General features: G+C 36.7%; 1 protein-coding gene across 1 annotated transcript; it reads left to right on the top strand.

The window, feature by feature from the left end:
- The first annotated feature begins 13,366 nt into the window (after positions 1–13,366).
- On the top strand, positions 13,367–17,114 carry LOC145087223 (3-hydroxy-3-methylglutaryl coenzyme A reductase 2-A-like). Its single transcript, XM_079025139.1, has 4 exons — positions 13,367–14,417; positions 16,045–16,226; positions 16,302–16,648; positions 16,748–17,114. Exons 1-4 carry the CDS (start codon positions 13,450–13,452, stop codon positions 16,988–16,990), a joined length of 1,740 nt encoding a protein of 579 aa, XP_078881265.1. The 5' UTR covers positions 13,367–13,449; the 3' UTR covers positions 16,991–17,114.
- The last annotated feature ends 3,094 nt before the right edge of the window (positions 17,115–20,208 follow it).

The following is a 20,208-nucleotide window of genomic DNA, read 5'->3' as shown; positions in this document are numbered from 1 at the left end:
TGATCAAGAATACAATGAGTAATCTCAGACGAGATGAACTCCCTAGTCTGCTTATCGAGCTGCCCAGCTCCACACCATGAGCCTGAACCCTCACCAGCACCAGAACTGCCAACAGGTCTGCCTCTCAATGTCACGATACTGAAAATAGACCATATAAACCATCATAATACACATCGATATATATATATATATATATATATATATATATATATATATATATATATATATATATAGGAATCATAAACTCCATAAGCTCCCTGGCTTCATCGCAACTCTCCTTAAATCGAGTACAGATCCTCTTCTTCCAGTAGTACGAGCCTATACTACCTCCACATATATCCGTACTTTCCTCAAGAATTTCCTTGACTTAACCAGGTTACTTTATATCCATAGAGTTTTCCTCATAGCTAAGGCTCCCAGCACTAGATCTCATCCTAGATTTTCCTTGGGAAAACTCCATACCACTCTCCGCCATCAGCTGCAGAAGGAACTCCCGCTAATTCCCTCTAACTATCTCATGAATACAACTACATATTACAAAAACTAGATAATTCAGTCATCGGGCCTCGCCCGACATCGAGCCCCGCTCAGTATACATAGCAGCACATAAAACATGCAAGGTTCATGCAGACTCCTAGCATCCTAAGATAACTAATAAGCCGACATTGGTGCCTTAGACTTGCTAAACAAGTGAGGAAACTCACCTCGACTGTTGAATCTCACTGAAAATCCATGGTTGCTGGTCCGACGAATCCCCGAGCTATCAATACAAAATAAAACCCTATTAATATTTGGGTTCCAATCTATATCCAACAATCCATACTTGGGGTAAAAAGACCATTTACCCCTCACCTAGTTTGGTCCAAGACAAAGGCCCAAACTCACAATCCGAAAGGCCCAAAAAACAGTTAATCATCCAAGGCCCACTTATGGCCCAATTTTCCAAATTGGGCCTTCAACCCTTACATGGGCCTTACCCTAAAGCCCACCCATTCTATTGGTCCAAAACACTTTCACTCGGATGGCCCAACAAGAATCCGCACGCCTAAGCCCAAAAGAAAGGCCCAATCTTGAAGCCCAAAATATAAAACCCAACAGACTGAGTACGTGGGACGTACTTAGCTATACGCTTAGCGTACACGCAAAATGGCTTGTACGCTGCGTGTATAGACTTGTACGCTCAACGTACTCACCCATTAAGCCAAAACCCACTTTAAGCTCTTAATGCTTAAGACCAAGAGTCCAAACCACAGATCTAAACCCTAATAAGCATCTAGAACCATAAACTTACTGACTTGGTGACTTTGCATGCCCCAAAAGGACCCAAAATCAAGATATAGCACTTTACTTTCACTAAATGGACATAATCTCATGCATGGGTGATTCTAAACCCTAAAGGTGCCAACTTTATGGACTTTCAACCTTAGAAACACCAAGAGTGGCAACTTATAGGTATTGGAGTGGTATCAAACCGCTAGATCTCATTCATGGGTTCAAAAAGGGTCCAAAACTCATATAAACTTGATCTAAATAGGGCCGGTCCAAAGATACAGTGGGCCCAGGGCAAAAAGAAAAAATGGGCCCCTAAAGTTGAAAATAGACAAACCATTATAAAATTTACTATTAAAATTAAAACGCAAAAATATGGCCACAACATTACAAAAACAACTAATTTAAAGTAAAATATTTTTCCTAGAATCTTTAGATAAGTTGATTTTTTTTCTCTCTCTATATGTACCATATATTCTAGGAATTTTGGGCCCCTTAGAGACATGGGCCCTAGGCGACCGCCCGAGTTGCCCACCGTCTGGACCGGGCCTGTCTAAACTTCTAATGAGAAAGGTCATAGATTTTTTTCTCATACAAGCTGGAAATGAAGTAGAGAATTTGGATCCACAAGCTCTTCCTTGATCCACAACCTTGCACGAAACTCCTTCTGGAATAGGAACTAAAACATACCAAGATGTACACAATGAGTTCAAAACACAAATGAGAGGTTTAGGGTTTTGTGTATAAGGCTATAAGGATAGTGGAGGTTGAGAAATGAGGGTTTCATGATCTGTAAATGTGTTTATATAGTGTCCAACCCCGAAATCACGGTTTTCATTAAATCACTTGTACGCCCCGCGTACATAGATGTACGCCCAATGTACGTGTCTGGAATCCTAACATGGCCTCGCATGAGTACGCTAAGCGTACCATGTGGTATGCCCCGCGTACTCGCTTCACAGCTTATACGCCAAACGTACCATGTGGTACACCCCGCGTACTACACCAGGACTAACATGTAACTTATAAATACACAAGAGGGCAATAATGAACATGTCAAGATTCAAGTGTTACATTTTTCTTGCATCTGAACACTCTCACTCACCTTCAAAAGCTCAAACACAAACTATCCATATATCTGTTGGATTAGGTGTCTAAGCCCATAACTATAATTGGTATAAACTTGAATTGATAGTAGCACAGTCCTTTTGGGTTGCCTTCAAACCTGGGAATTGAATATGATGACCGTTACAGAGAGAATAATGATTTATTAATTTATTACTTGGTTAATAAATTAATTAGAAATCAAAATAAATGATTTATTAATGTATTATGGAAATAATATATTAATTAGAAATCATATTATTTAATTAATATTTAATCAGAAATTAATTTGAAATTAATTTTGGGATTAAATGAATTAATTAAAACTACATGGACTAAAGGTGACAGTGTTCAATATTTGAGCACTGGACAATTCTAGAACCTCCCTAAAGGGGGGGGGGGGGACAAAATCTAGATCATCTCTAGGGTTTCCTTGGGCTCTGAGGGTGCCTTGGATGCGTTAGAGAGGAAGTTAAGGGATTAAGGTTAACTTAGATACACCTGCCATATCCAATACCTTCCTAGCACCTATATAAACCCTCTTTAGGGTTAAATTTCGGTTATGACTCTTCTAAGAGCCTAAGGGTCGAAATTTCTCTTATATTACTCTCTCTATAGTTTTCCTTGGTTGCTTGAGTTTGTTTGTGAACCATTAGAGGCACGACACTTGTGGCACTTGCTACTAAAGGTCTTTCAAGCAAGGATTCAAGATTGTTTACAATAACAATATTAAAGGTATGAATCATAACCCTTCTTTTGTGATTTTAGATTATTATCCATAGATCTAGGGTTTATACTTTGTTGTTCATTAATGTATGTTTAATTAGAGAAAACGTAGTTCTTCAATGAGGGTTGCATGAACACATATGATTGTATGTTTTGATCAAAACCCATCACTATCATCATCAACTACCACCATTGCTGTTACCTGCCGACGCCGCCACCATAGACCTTCTCTACTGCTATTGACCGACATCGCTTCTAGCCATCATCATCATCATAGTTTGGCACCATCTTTTTTTCTTCGTCTTTTTGGTGAAACACCACCAAATCTGCATCATATCTGGTGTATTTGATGCATTTTAAGTCTAGATCTAGATTTTATGGTTCATTTTCCGTTGTCCAACGATGGTTCCACCACTATATCAGATCTACTCCACCAACTTCTCCTCCTTTGACCCACTATGCTAGATCTACTGGCTCCAACGCACGGTGAGATCTATGATTTTTGCCACCACTAATGTTCAGATCTGTGAGCTCCAGTAACATATCTTCATCTCGCCTCCATTTTTTAAATCTCGGTCTCCATGAAAGACTACCATATATGTTCAGATCTGATCCACCACCTCCTCTACCAACCGTCTATGTATGTCATCAACCTCCAAAATCCTTTGTTTTCATCAGATCTGAAGTGGTTCAGTCCAAATCTACGATCTCTAACGTTAGATCTATGATTTTTGCTTATGGATCTATGATTTAGGCCTCTAGATCTATGAGCTCCGACTAGATTGACAGGCTAGATCTGAGATCGATGTTAACTGTCACTACAACTATTGCCTTGCCGCTCCACTGAAGCACCGTCAACTCACCTCCATCTTTTTTTCTCTGATCTTTAGTGAAACAACACCATATTTGCATCATGTATTTCAATTTTTATTTGATTGTTTTTTCTTATGTTAAACTGTGAATTTGATGTTTTAATACTTCTTATGTTCTTTACTATTGTTAATATATGTTTTAACAACTATTAAGTTGTGAATTCATTATTATTAAGTTGTAAATCCATTGTTATTAAGTAATGAATCCAAGTTTGTTTTCTTATCCTTCCTAATAAAGAAAGATCTTTTTGCAACATGTCACATTCTAATTTATTTTGCCACATGTAATTTTGTGGTAATTTTAATCTAATTTTTATTCCACATTTCATTTTATAGTTTTTTCATTTGATTTTTTTGCCCTAATTTCCCCTAATTAGGATTTTTAGTTTCAACATTATGGTTGAATAATAATTTTTTATCTATTAGAAATTAATTGTCATCGTACAATGAGTGAGATGGCAAACGGGCAACAAGCTGTTCCGCTAAGCCTTTTTGAATGGTAAAGCTAATTCTTTTAAAGACTACATCCGAAGATCTAAGGGATATAACATTAGTATGCATGATTCGTTGTACTCTTTTAAGAAGCTCTACCGCATCCGGTGCGAGGAAACCAAACGTATCAAATGCAAATGGTATGAACACGTGTTGATTTTCCAGGCACGATCTCTCATGTTTGGCCATTTCTTTACCAACCCCTTTTATGGCCAACTTGGAAACCAAACGTCTCCATATAGTACCTATTGCAATAGGTCGTATTCTCTTGTCAGGTTTTAAGAGCGGCGTGAGAGGAGCAGAGGCAACAAATTCCGCCAAGCTTGCAGGGCATCTTCCCCCTAGCCATAGATTAACCACATAAGTAATAGCACACAGGAGGTCTTTGGCTATAGCCAAACCTTCTCCACAAAGGGCATCTAAAATGTGTTGAGCTCTCAACCCGTCCCTCCAACACGAGGTACCTTTAGGGAAGGATTTAATTCCCCCAAGGACATTGTCAACATCCACTACCAGGGGAGGTTCTGAAAATATGGTGTTGGGCATGGAAGGCGGTGGCTTGTATGGATGCTTATTCTCCAATGCCTTCGTGGTATCACCCCCAAATTGTAACGCTCAGGTTTCAGGGCTAAGCATTTTTGTCAATGTAATAGTCTAGGTCAACTATTGTAACTCTTTTTGAAATAATAAAGATGAAATATTTGAGTACTATGTGTGTTTATGTGTTTATTATTTAATTATAAATGTATAATTAATAAAGAATAAAAATAAGTGTCAAAATTAAAGTATGAGATAAACCTTATATCTTTATATAAAGTTTTAGTGGTCGAAACAAGGATTCCGGGGATATAAGGAACGTCGAAATCCGAGTTATAACGAAGAAGTTATGACCCGTCGAAGTTTCGCGACAGAACCGGCACGATACCGGGAAGCGTAAATAGTGAATTTACGATAGAGCGAGATTTAGCCTTAGGGATCTAAACGAAAGTTGTAGAATATGTTAAACTAAGAACATCGATAAAAATAACGCCCAAATCTGACTTCGTATGAAGAAGTTATGATTTTTCGAAGTTTCGAGTTAGTAGTGTACAGCCCGAAATTCGAATATTAGATCAAGCGGTTTTTAGCCGACACGACCTAAACAAGAATCGAAGATCTTGTTAAAAGTAACGTAACGAGAAAAAGATGGGTGAAAACGGATGTCGGATGAAGAAGTTATGAGGATTTAATGGACCAATTCTGTCCAGGCCTGTTAATAATATAAAATTTAAAATCGAGTCAAAATTAGCCGATGGAGTCTAAACAAAAGTTGCAGAGTACGTTCCCACCTTCGCGTGAATATAAAGAACGTCGAAAATGGAGCTCGTATGCGAAAGTTATGATTTTAAGAAATCGAGAAGGAAAATTGCGAAACTGAGATGACGTGGCAACATCTGGACCCTCATTCGCTGATCAGATCTCGCTTCGGATCATGCCACGAAGCCCTCGCTATTACGCCCCGCGTACGAAGAAGCTACGCCCCGCGTAACTTCAGTCTGATCCTTCCTAGATGAGTGCGAGACAGCTGGACCGGTGCTGGCATTCTTATCAGAGACTACGCCCAACGTAGCTGTTGGACGCGCATCGTACCTCCGAAGGCTCGCGCCTATAAATAGGCTGCGAGGGTTGCCGAGCAAAACACACCAAAATCCTTTCTCTCTCTAATTTCTTTCTTTCTCTGCAACCCCAAACCCCCCCTAAACCCTAGAAAACCCCCTAGCACGCTAAGGAAGCCCTAAGGCTCCCGGAGTCCTGAGAAAAAGGAGTCTTTCGGTTTCAAAACGCTGCTCCAAATAAGTTCCAGTTTTCGATAAAATTCGCTGTAAGTGTGCCACGCTTATGCAATTTTTAATATAGCTTTCAAATAATTATAGGAATGTTATTAGGTCCTTAAAATAATTATTTGGGCTATTATTATGAGTTATATTGAGTGTTATTAACGCTTATATAATAATAATAATAGTCAAACTATTAATTTGTCGCGGTTATCGTTAGACTAAACCCTAGTGGTATCGATACTAGGTTTTATCAAAGGAATATCGTTTTGAGAGTATTGAAGCGATGTCCGAGTGCTGAGTCACCACCTTTCAGGTGAGTGCATAGTTACTTTCAGCTTACACATAGATATGAAGTATTTTATACAAATTATGTGCTATGTGTGTATATTACCTGAATACTTGCTATCTATGTTGGATGAGCATTTTTATACATATTTTCAATGATTTAAACTGTATATGTATTTTATATCTACGAAAATGTTGGGGTAAAACATGGGTAGATGTATTAGTTGCTGTGTGACAAAATAAAATAATGAGAGGCCTCGTTATAGATGTTATTGATGATCCAGTCATCTAGCGGGGTATAGATGACGACCACAGACTATTCTAGACAGTCCAGTGGAACACTAGCAGGCTCGCAACCTGTAGGTGTTTATTCGAACTGTGTGTTTATTTGAACTGTGTGCTCACCAGATGTACTCCATCCCCCACATGGTTGCCTTAAGGAAATCTATTGCTGAGGAATCCCCTTAGCAGTAGTGTCCATCCCGATGATAGTCCTTAGACTAGGTCCCTTGTGTTAGATGTTTTAGGGACGTAAAGTGAGGATAACGGGAACGGGTAATCGGGTTTGTTTAATTTAATGAAGTTAATAAACTTATTTATTGTGGGTTGAAAACCCTATGTGCTCACCAAGCTCCCAAGCCTGACCCACTCAGTTTTATGTATTACAGGTAGTGGCGCTTGAGCATAGATATGATGTTTGGACGAGGGATTACGGATATAGGCCTGTAGATATGAAATAATGTAGTAAGGCTTATATTGTACTGTTTATGCTTTTGATCTGTACGAACATGACATCCCAAGTCTTTTAATGAAATACATTTCTATGGAAATGCTTTTGATAAATCTTTATCATATTTTGTTTTGGGACAAATTCCGCAACACTTTTATTTAAAATGTTACTCTGATTTTTAAACAAAGCATAAACAAACCGGTATTTTCTGGCCGTGATTTTGGGGATGTCACACAAATGGAGCAACCCCCGAAGAACATAAAACTTTCACTGCTGCTGTAAAATGTCCATCGACAACCTTACGAAGACATTGTCTGACATTGGTGCTGCCCGGAGTTCTTTTCTCCTGAATGTACTCTTCTTTTTTATCTTGTTGCTCCAGTCTTGCATTGTCAACTAAGTTTTTAACTAGCTTGGCGATACCGTCTTCAGTACCCCAAGTAGCTAAAGCGCTCAAGATATTACAATGTTGCAAAGACTTCCTGTTGCCAGACCTACTTTCTTGCCTATTCTTGGGCCTGAGTACCTGAAGAGTACACCTAGGAAGAATTAACAGAGCAACCCACGCTTCAACGGATGCGGGATGAGCAACTACTTTGGAAAGGGCTGCTTTCAAAGCCTGAGAGAAAGCCATACGACAGTTATGAGGGATGCTTTTGACAGTGGTGATAGGCAGCTTAAAAACACGATCAAGTAGTTGAGCATCCATCACCAACCCATCATTCAGGTAGGCTTCCGGTTCATTGGGTAGCGACTTTGGAATGCCAACAATATGCATGCTCATGTCATCAGCCTCGTCAATAAATTTAATCAAGCCACCCGGGTGGTGACATGAACGACTCAGGGCATGAAGCTTCATGCAATCCCCACATATCCATTGACCAAACTCCTTCAAAGTTACTGCCACAGACATAAACAATCCAATGTCAGAAGTAATAGCCTCCCGTAATACAGCTTTGCGTTCATTTGTATGGAGGTGTAAGCTCTTGAGATGAGATATCATACGGGAAATCCCTTTACTTCCAACAATACCACTTGGGCAACATTGAAACCCCCGAAAAGGACACGACCAAGTCCCGCTCTCAAAGGATCGAGAGGACGCCATAAACCAACAAATAAAGTTTAATTAAGCCTCAAGGTGAGACCCGAAATTAGAAGCACTAACCCAAAAGAAAAAGTGACACTCCAACGAAAGGTTGGAGTGTGCACAATGGAAACCACACCAGATAGAATCTCTACATCAGCTTGAGTCGAAAATTGGCAACAACACTTGAAAAACTCATTCAGGCATTTTATCAAACACTTGGCGGGCAGAAAGAACCACCAAGCCTTTGCAATTGATTTTCACATTCATCAACTCCTACATTTTCTATCCAACCACAATCAACTCCTTCATTTAACTTATGGATCTGTGTTGAAAAAACGAAACAAAAAACCCAACATGTCTTCAGAAAGCTCCAGCAGAGGATCTGTCTTCAATGGTGAGGAATGTGTGACAGTAAGATGGATCTGTGTTGAATAACGTAAACTTTTGTATCTTTTCCTCAAAAATCTAAATTTTTTGCCAAGTCCAATAACTTGTTTGGGACCAAACTGTTGGCATTTCAGGTCATGTGCATGAATAAAACCCTTAGGTGGTAGCTCTGACTTCCACTTTCTAAAATTTCGCTCCATTTTTTTTCTAATTCTTATTGTTTTTCCACATTTTACTTTATCTTTCTCAACAATTCATCTCCTCGCCCACTTTAGCTACTCTAAGACAGGGCCGGAAGCAGAGAAGAGGTCTATAAGATCCCTTTCCACCCAGGTTCAACAATTTTGCTCTCATTTAAAACAATTTCTAATAATTATTTCCCTTGTGAAGGTTTTTCTTTGTTTCATTAGATTATTATTGGTGCATTCTTTTCAATTGATTAGTTTTTTTTTCATTGGCTGTAGACAATCCTTTATATAACTACATCAAAACTGATTAGTTTCTTCTTGGTTGATATTTGAGTTATAAATTTTTGAATTGATTAGGGGTTAATTTGTTGAAAGATGTTTGTTAGAAATTGGGGTATAGTAAGGCTTGGAATTCTGAGAATTGTGTAAAACACTTTCAGATTAAAACATTTGGTTGGTACTCCCAATATTCTTTAATCGGATAAGACTCAGAGAGACAAGAATTTAGAATGCTTTGATGATAATTTCGTCTGTATCAGAAAATGAGACCAAAAACCGAATTTATGATCTTTGTCTGAAAACTGTCATATGACAGTTTCAAACTGTCATAAACTGTAAAAACTGACATAAAATGGAAGTTTGGATAAAGGTCAAACAATGGTCAATTCTCTGAAAATATGATTTTCGACCCCAGCCAGGGGCTCTGCCCCTTGGACCCTGCTCCCAGGGGCGCTGCCCCCGGACCCCCGTTCGTTTAGGGGCTTCGCCCCTAAATGACAATGTACTTTGAAAACTTGATCAAACTTAAACAAGTGTGTACTCCACACCTTCCTTACTTGTTTAATATTTATCAGATCACCTTTGGTCAATAAAGTAATTCCATTACACTTAAATAATATTGATGACAACAAATCACCAACAATGTTGATATCTTTCATGCGGTGTCAAATCATTACACTAGACTATACCAACCGTTAAGTCGATGCCTATTTGTCTTCCTATTAGATTATGAATCTAATTATTTAATTTTCTTTCATAGATATTCATCTTTAAATCAAATTTTCTTGTCATAAGCAGTAAAGGGTTGGTCTTGTGAAAAATGTTTTTGTAAGATAAGATATTCATAATAATAAAGGGATTTGATATTATTTCACTTAAATTTTTGCTTATTAATTATGGTGTGCACGCCTCCTAGGAAAACTATTACATGACCATATATTAATGAAGAACCCCATAATATTTATGATGGGGCAGGGTGAAATGTAAGTTGTTGTCTTGTTGATTTCAAACATAGGTGTTTAGGGTGTGTGTTTGAATCAATTTAATTGTGTGGTTCACAAGTGAATGTGTATAATTATGATAATAGTTATGCTAATATCATTTTCAATTATTGCATAATCGTAAATTTCCAAACATCATTTATTTTCAATTACAAATCACCAAGCCTTGCCAAATCATTATGATAACGATGAATGAAATCAAAGCAAATATTTAATTCAGGTAGGGATGTCAATGGGGGCAAACGGGACGGGGAGTGCATCCCCCACCCCGCCCCCGAAATTTATGTTCAGCCTTTCTACCCCCGCCCCTGCCCCCGAATTCCCTTTATTACCCACGCCCCCGCCCCTGTCCCCGTTCCCCCGCCCTCGATTGATTTTGGGCTATCTTTTTTTGGGCTAAAAGAAGTTGTTATTTAGGCTAAAAGAAGCTATGTTTTAGGTAACAAATAATTATTTATAGCAGAATTTTACATGTTAAAAATAAAAAAGTTATAGCATTTTAAAAAGTTATACTAACAACTTAAAAACATGTTTTTTGATGAATTTTGGAAATTCAAAATCATGTTATTGTTTATTATATTTATATAATTAATATATGTAATTATATGTGTAATTTATTAACGGGGTCCCCATGAGGGTTTCGGGGCGGGATTGCCTACCCCTGCCCCCGCCCCCGCCCCCGAAAATAAAACGGGGGTTAACCTTGCCCCCACCCCCGCCCCCGCTCCCGATTTTTTTTAAAAAAATCCTCCAAACGGGATGGGACCCCCACAGGAACGGGGTCTCACGGGACTTTTTGACATCCCTAAATTCAAAAAAATATGATAGACCTTTGATGGCCTTCAGGCGCTTCCTAAAGTATACACTGTATACTCTATTTGTGGTGTTAAGGTAACTGTAGTTATACTTGCAGTAAACTACAAAAATGATCCAATCTCTTTTTGATTTTTACCATCATTCGACTAAAATTGAAACCTTTTGTTACTTTTGGTCATTCTTTCAGGGTTTTGTATCGATTTCGTTCCCTTCAGACTTAAAATAAGGACCAAAACTATATGTAACATTGAAATAAGGACCAAAATCAGAAAGTTTAAGGGAAAAAAATCAACACACAACCTTGAAATAAAAACCAAAACGGAAAATGGTGGACTTTTGGACTAAACATGGTAAAATCAGAAAGCACGGTGACTATTTTTGTACTTTACTCTCATATTTGCTTCAAAGTTTCCAAGTAGATCATGAGCTTTTTTATTTTTTATTTTTTATTTTTTATTTTTTCTTTTTCTTCAGATAGTTGAAATGATTGTCACTTTATTTGAAAATAATATTCCTTTGTGATTTGGTGTGATATTATATTCAACAAAATTGATCCAAGACACTTGAGGCAAATGGTGGAGAACTATCACCTTTTGATGTACTTGTTAATTAGTATAATAATATATTTCTATTTTCATTTTCAATTCATGCATTTTACATTGAACATCCATTTATTTTTAGCAATGTACCATCACTTTTTGGTTATTAGCATAATATACTATATACATAAAGGTTAAAGAAATACCCAATTTATTCTTCGTGCGCCGTGTTTAGCACAGGCCTCAAATAAATAAATAAATATATATATATATATATATATATATATATATATATATATATATATATATATATATATATATATATATATGAAGTAAAAAAAGAATGACATTTAAAAGAGGAGAGACAATAAAGTTAAATGGTTCCAAGGTTACAAAGATGAAAGGAAGTGCACCTATACAAGCCACATGCATCTAAACCGCAACTCGAACCGTAGGATGGAAGCGGTATTCCTCAAATCCACCATGATAAACCATAGATGTTACTGCACCCCACCCTCAAGTCTTAGGATTTCTTTTTGGTTAATTGAAGCTAAGCTTTTGGCTTATATATCTTTCCAATCTCTTCTTTCAATATTCGTAGCATCAAACTAATTTTTTTGTTGATCGAATTCAAGCCCCTATAAAGATCTAGTCTAGTGGCTACCTAGCATATTAGATTGGTCCATGTAAAATTGGGCTATTTGTGTTTGTGAGCTAGAATGGGCTATTCATAATAAAATTGGACTATTTGTGACTTTTGTGTTTGTGGACTATAACGATTTAGTCTGTTTACAAAAATGCACTCTTCCAAATAAAACCATACAAGTGACTACTTGAGATTAAAAAAAAAAAAAAAAAAAAAAAAACAGAAACTGTACTGTATGAAAAACTGTATAATTGAACTGTTTGAAAAAACTAAACCTATCTTTTTATGCATGCAAAAACACACCAATCCACACTTACATGTATAAGATTCTCCAAAAAAAAAAAATGTAGTTAAAAGCACAAGAGCATCTCTATTTTGTAGTGTCATGGGAAGTAACTATTTTTAGAAACAATCATATATAGCACTATAGTAGTACAAAAAAAACAATATTATATGTTAATTTAAATGGACAAAAGTCATCAAAAATATATAATTAAAAATGGCAAAAATCCCATATGGTCATCCTTTATTTTGCAGTGTTTTTTTTGAAAATTTTACAATACCATGTGAAATCCCTATTTTGTAGTATTCATTTTTCCAGTGCCTACTACAAAATGACAAAACAATATCTTTTTTCTTATCATTTCATGCCTTCTATTGCATTTTGCAGGGACCTCTTCGAAATTCTCATTTCAAAGTGCCCTTACCAAATATCGTTTTAACCATCTCACATTGTGGTATAAAATTTTGCATTGTGCCCAATGAAAAATTGGGAAACTGACTTAATATTTTGATTATTTTTCTGAAAATAAAACTAAAAATAGTGCTACTTTTTTCTTTTTAAAAAATTATATATGTTTTGGTAGAATAAAAAGAACTTTAGCTATAATTAGTTTTATATAACTTTTCTCTTATTATATATATATATATATATATATATATATATATATATATATATATATATATATATATATATTATGCAACAATATTTATAACGTTTAATCATTAATTTATATTTTTATTGAAGTTTTAGAGAAAAAAGTAATAGTTCCAATGTTTACACGTGGTACACGAGTCGTGGATGTACACTGGCGCTACTCTTCCTTCTCTATAAGAAAGCCTTCTATGCTTTTCCTTCTCCTCTCACACCATCTCTACTCGATCCATTTTCTGCTGTAGCACCTTGCGTCCTTGCCTTTTTCACCGCAAAAATGGACGTTCGCCGGCGTCCAGTCAAGCGACACCTCCAACGATCCTTAAAACAACAAGATTCCGGCGAATTCCTCAAGCACAATGACCAAGCAAAAGCTTCCGACGTCCTCCCACTCCCACTTTACCTCACAAATGGCCTTTTTTTCACCATGTTTTTCTCTGTCATGTACTTCCTCCTTCAACGTTGGCGCGAGAAGATTAGAACCTCAACTCCTCTCCATGTCGTCACCTTCTCGGAGATGGCTGCTTTAGTCTCCCTCCTCGCCTCCTTCATCTACCTCCTCGGCTTCTTCGGTTTCGACTTCATAAAATCCATTCTCCGCCCTTCTCCGGCATCATGGATAATCGAAGATGATAACATGGAGGAAGATAAGCCTGTGAAGCCATGTGGGCAGGCGTTGATTCCACACATTTCGCCAACCAATCCCACGACGGAAACGGAGGTGGAGAGGAAGAAACCACCGCCGACATTTGAGTACAACTCGGAGGAGAACGAGGAGATTATAAAGAAGGTGGTGGCGGGTTCCATCCCTTCCTACTCTCTTGAGTCAAATTTGGGTGACTGCAAGCGTGCGGCGGTGGTACGGCGGGAAGCTCTTGAAAGGATCACCGGAAAATCCTTAGCTGGGATGCCACTTGAAGGGTTTGATTACGAGTCCATATTAGGACAGTGTTGCGAGATGCCGGTGGGGTATATTCAGATTCCGGTGGGGATTGCAGGGCCATTGCTGCTGAATGGAGCAGAGTTTTCTGTGCCAATGGCGACGACGGAGGGGTGTTTGGTGGCTAGCACCAACAGAGGATGCAAAGCTATCTATGTGTCGGGTGGTGCCACCTGCATGTTGCTGAGAGACGGGATGACCAGAGCGCCGGTGGTTAGGTTCGGTAGTGCCAAGAGGGCGGCGGAGTTGAAGCTTTTCTTGGAGGATCCGGAGAACTTCGACACTCTTGCTGTCGTATTTAACAAGTCAGTATTCATTCTCTCCTTTACGATTACCTTACTGATCTATTTATTGGTTTGCTTTGTAAGAGAAAAAAAGATATTAGTATTACTCCTCAATTCTAATCATACGATCGTTTTAAGATATCGATGACGTTTATTTTGATTGATATCAACGTTATTCTTAATATTATTTTAACTATATGATCTCCATTTAAAGGTTTTGATGATTTGTGTTTTTAAGAATAGTGATATAATTGACTATTTTGACAAGTTTAACTTATAGACATAATTATTTAAGTAAATGTACACAAGAAAGCTTATTAAACCATGTTTTCCTAATTCTGTATTAATAGATATATAATAATTTAAGGGATATTGGTTAAACAACAATTATAAATGATTAGAATAACACAAATAATCAAGTTTTTTGTGTTTCGAAAAAAGTAACCAATTTGTTATAAGAGCATCCATAATGCATTGAAATCTATATAGTTCAATGAATTGACGCATCATCTTTCTATAATTCATATAATTCTATTAATATTTTTTATAATGTATTAAATTCTATAAAGTTCAATAAAATATTACAAAATATAATTTATAATAAATTTTTAAGAATTAAAAAAATTTCTTTTTTCTTATTGAAGAGTTCAATGACTATTAAACTTTAAATCCATTGAATGTCAATGTGATATCTAACAATGGTATAAAAAATTTTATTCATTGAATGATTGTAGATGTTTTAAATGGATAATTTGGGATTTGTTTTTAAAACTATATATAATGTGTATTTTTCTCGTATGCATAAACTTTTTTCTTCAAAAAACTCTTACTTATATCTAAAATGTAATTTTCAATAAAATGATTAATTTCAAGTCATTGTATCGTATATGCTATATACTTCCTATTTGCTATATTTTTTTTTTTTAAAATTTTGGTAAAAAAGATGAAGTATTTTTCAAAATTTTAAAATTGTAATCGGATTTTAGGTTTGTTAGTTTAATTTTTATCAGAAACATTACATTTGAAATGATCAATTTCGAAAAAGTCAGTTACATTTGAGAAAAAAAAAATATTAGGATTGTTTTCTTTAATATTAATTTAAAGTGTGGTTCTTTTAGTTAATATCTCATATTTTAAAGTGTTAATCATAATCATATCATATGTTTTATTTATTGTTTCTTGAAATAATAAGAAATGAGAAATTCTATAGAGTGGAGTGTAAAGTAGGGGTTGGTGGGTCAGTAGGTGAGCATTAGTACTCTGTGGCGTTTTCTTGACTTAGCAAGTCAATTTGCAGTACTTTAACTTGTATCCATATTATTGTAATATTTTAATCTTAAAGTAAATCCAATATACTTTACGACTATTTAAATATTCCTATTTAGTCAAATTATTCATGCATATACAAGACACGAATAATTCACGTTCATCATTTTTTTTGAAGAAAAACATGTAAGTAATTAGTGATCACACGTTGTCTCTTTTCACATAAAAAAGAAAAGAAATGATGAGTTAGTCAAAACCTAGAATAATTGCTAAATATTTATCATTTACCAATTACAAACGGATATTTTTCTCTAACTTATTTATAAGATTTTAACTTGCTAATACAAACAAAGAAAATAAAATTTCATCATCTTGTTTACAGATCTAGCAGATTCGGCAAACTACAAAGCATCAAATGTGCGATTGCTGGCAAGAACTTATATATTAGGTTTTGCTGCATCACTGGTGATGCCATGGGGATGAACATGGTCTCAAAGGGTGTCCAAAATGTTCTTGATTACCTTCAGACCGATTACCCCGACATGGACGTTATGGGAATTTCTGGTATTCAAATTTTCTTTCAATACGTATTCATGTGATCATGTCTCCATATATTTACTAAATTTGGCATATGTATAGGAAACTATTGCTCCGACAAGAAACCAGCAGCGGTGAACTGGATAGAAGGGCGTGGCAAGTCTGTGGTTTGTGAGGCTGTGATCAATGAAGAAGTGGTGAAGAAGGTGCTGAAAACGACCGTGGCTAGTTTGGTTGAGTTGAACATGGTCAAGAATCTGACAGGATCCGCCATGGCTGGTGCACTCGGTGGGTTCAATGCGCATGCTAGCAATATAGTTTCGGCTATATATATAGCCACCGGTCAAGACCCAGCTCAGAATGTGGAGAGTTCTCACTGCATCACTATGATGGAAGCCATTAACGATGGCAAAGACCTTCATGTCTCTGTCACCATGCCTTCCATTGAGGTATACATTTGCATGCATGTATGCATGCATGCACTTTATATACGAATGTGTGTGTGAGAGCTTAATTATGAATGTCCCTAATTGTAATGAAAATTTCAGGTTGGGACAGTTGGAGGAGGGACACAGTTGGCATCACAGGCAGCATGCTTGAATCTATTGGGAGTGAAAGGTGCAAGCAAAGAAGAACCAGGGTCGAACGCAAGGGTGTTAGCCACCATAGTAGCTGGCTCAGTTCTTGCTGGGGAATTGTCTTTGATGTCGGCAATTGCAGCTGGGCAGCTTGTCAAGAGCCACATGAAATACAATAGATCTACCAGAGATATGACCAAATTAGCCACTTAGTCCTTCATGTTCTTTGTGGTTTATGTTGTATTTGCAAGAATTTGTAATAAAAGTTGTCACACAAAACGCGATTAATTTGGAGATGAAAAACAAAGAATACGTAGTATTATTGTTTTGTTTTTCATGAACATGCCATGAGAAACATTCTTCTCGTAGGTGTATAATTAAAGGTGACGACGGTGGTGATGGAGGCCGTAATAGTGTTGCCCGGGGAGAAGGAGATCAGGGCTATATATACAGATATGTAGCATGGTGTTGGTTTTCAATGTTGGTTGTGAATTATTGCATTATCTTCTTCATTTGTGGTCTGTGTTTCTTGTTGATTACTTATTTTGGATATATATAGCGTCAAGTTAAAACTTGAAACAAAATGTTTATAAGAACCTAAAAGAAAATTGCTGTTTAGAATACCAAAATCACGAAGGACTCTAGATAGACACTAGAGAAAAAAAATCAAATAAAAAAAGATAAAAGAAAATACACAATGTCAAGAGGGTTATACAACCAACAAACCCAATTTTTAGAACATTTACTATTCCTGTTACAAAACCATAAAAAGAAAATTCCTTGACGGAATCGATAATTTCGCTCTTTCTTATCTTGTTAGCAGCAAAAAGACGATCGTTTCTGAACTGCCAATTAATCCACATCGTAGTACACACCACCGCATCAAGAAGAAGTTTCTTGTTAGTAGAACAAGAATATCCATAAATGAAGTAAAAAAATAGCTCTAGGATTTTCATAATCGGTAAGATAAACATCCAACCAATTAAAAATACCACGTTTGTCCAAGTTTTAATTTCTCTAATAGGGAGACGGTTTAAAAGAAACGCCAAACAAAAAAATATCCAATTTTCTAGGGACAAAACTATTCTACCTGGTATGAGAATCTACAAAAGGAAGTATATCATAATCAATCCATCTTTTCGTGATAGCAACTGAAAAAACTCCATCATATTTTAAGTCCCACCACCATTTGTTAACACTATTGAGCACCAACGAATTACTCACTTCATTCACAACGTGGGGGAGAGACAGAGAGGGGTCAGTAATAACTCACAACCAAGGTAAAAAGGTCCTACTTCCTTGCTCAATTCATTGCTTTGATCGAACCATAGGTCGAAAAGAAAAGATTTTTTTAGATACTTTTCAGCTAGCTTAAGTTATCAGGTTCATAAGTAGCAGCTCTCCTAGCTACACACTCATCTTCTTCTCTTGTTGTGATATCCTCATTTTCACGGCCAAAAAATACCGATTTCGTTTATGCTTTTAAAATAAAATCAGAGTAATATTTCAAAAGGTATTGCGGAATTTGTCCCCAAAACCAAATATGATAAAAATTTATCAAAGCATTTTTAAAAGAAATGTATTTTCATTATATTACAAAACCTCGGGATGTCATGTTCCGATACAGACCAAAAACATAAACAGTATGTTATACGCCTTACAACAGTTATTTACATCTACTGGCTTATAATCCAAAATTCTTCGTCATCATCCAACTATACTCTTGTTCCACTACCTGTAATACATAAATCTGAGTGGATCAGGCGTAAGAACCTGATGAGCATATAGGGTTTTCAACCTACAATAAATAAATTTATTAATTTCATCAACCAACAATAACCTTGATTACCCGTTCCCGTTATCCTCACTTTACGTCCCTAAACACCTATCACAAGGAACCTAGCCTAAGGATCATCATCAGGATAGACTTTACTGCTAAGGGGATTCCTCAACCATATATGTTCGTAAGGCAACCATGAGGGGGATGGAGTACACCCGTGAACACATCGTTCACAAACACCTACATGTTGCGAGCATGCTAGCGTTCCACTGAACTGTCTAGAAAGGTCCATGGTTGTCATCTATACTCTGCTAGATGACTGAAGCAACAACAACATCGAGGCCTCTCATCATTATATCACACATCAACTATTTCATCTACCCATGTTTTACCCAACATATTTGTAGATAAAAATACATATACAGTTTAAAACCTATATAAAACATCCATTCAACACCTATCTCAAATAAACAAACAATATATATACACATAACACGTATTTTATAGAAAATACATCATATATATGCGTAAGATGAAAGTGACTACACACTCACATGATAAGACGGTGATTGGATAGTACTTCGTCCCTTAAAACAATCTTTTTCGATAAAATCGGGAGGTTTGCTCAAAAATCGGGCTCTGCGCGGGCAGAGTTTTGACTCGAAAAACTCTTTTTCTCGGAGACTTCGGTGTTTCGGGCTTTCTTCGGGTGCTAGGATGGTACCCTAGGCTTTGGGGGTTTAGGATAGGCTAAAAAGAAAGTAGAAGGTGTAAAAGTGTGAAATTTGTAAACATAGCTCGAGCAGCCTCGCACCCCATTTATAGAATGCCGAAGCTCCTCATTACGCTAGGCGTAATTCTTGGTACGCGGGGCGTACTGCCTTGCAAGGCTCTTTGTTGGGCGTACGCTTTCGTACACTGGGGGTACCGTGATACGTGGCTTCGTACGTGTCAAAGGTGTGAGATACGTGTTGCATGCGAAGATAAGGGCGACGTGGACAATCCAAGGCCTAGCTTTCGAGTACGTTGGCGTACTTCGATTTTTCAAACTTCAAAAATTCATAACTTTTGCATACGAACTCCATTTTTGACATTCTTTATATACACGCATATGTGATTCCGTGCTCTACAACTTTTGTTTAGACTCTGTCGGCTAATTTTGACTTTATTTTTAAAGTTATATTTTTAACAGGCCGGGACAGGAAAAGTCCGTTAAAAATTCATTCGACGTCCGTTTTCGTCTGTCTTTTTATTGTTAAACTACTATCGACAAGATATTCGATTCTCGTTTAGGTTGTGTCGGTTAAAAATCGCTCGATCTATAATTCGAGTTCCGGGCTGCATACTGTAATGCCAAATCTTAGAAAAATCATAACTTCCTCATACGAAGTCAGATTTGGACATTCTTTTTATGCATGCTCTCGGTTTAACGTATACTACGACTTTCATTTAGATCGTTAAGGCTAAAAATAACTTTATCTTAAAGTCACTTTTTACGTCACACAGCGTTGTGTTGGTTCTGTCGCGAAACTTTGACAGGTCATAACTTCTTCGTTATAACTCGGATTTCGGTATTCTTTATATCTCCGGAATCCTTGTTTCAACCACTACAACTTTATTCATAGATATCGGGTTTATCTAACATTTATTT

This window comes from Lactuca serriola, chromosome 2, assembly GCF_051521515.1.
Source record: "Lactuca serriola cultivar US96UC23 chromosome 2, Lser_US96UC23_V15, whole genome shotgun sequence".
NCBI classification, from domain to species: Eukaryota; Viridiplantae; Streptophyta; class Magnoliopsida; order Asterales; family Asteraceae; genus Lactuca; species Lactuca serriola.
Note: the sequence above shows the minus strand (reverse complement) of the source record. Positions and strands in the feature narration are given on the sequence as shown.

What these genes read in the sequence shown, in the direction of transcription:
- LOC145087223 (XM_079025139.1), top strand. Translation starts at nt 13,450, where the DNA reads ATGGACGTTCGCCGGCGTCCAGTCAAGCGACACCTCCAACGATCCTTA. An exon ending in CTTGCTGTCGTATTTAACAA is followed by an intron (nt 14,418 to 16,044) that starts GTCAGTATTCAT and finishes TCTTGTTTACAG; the next exon opens with ATCTAGCAGATTCGGCAAAC. An exon ending in TCACCATGCCTTCCATTGAG is followed by an intron (nt 16,649 to 16,747) that starts GTATACATTTGC and finishes TGAAAATTTCAG; the next exon opens with GTTGGGACAGTTGGAGGAGG.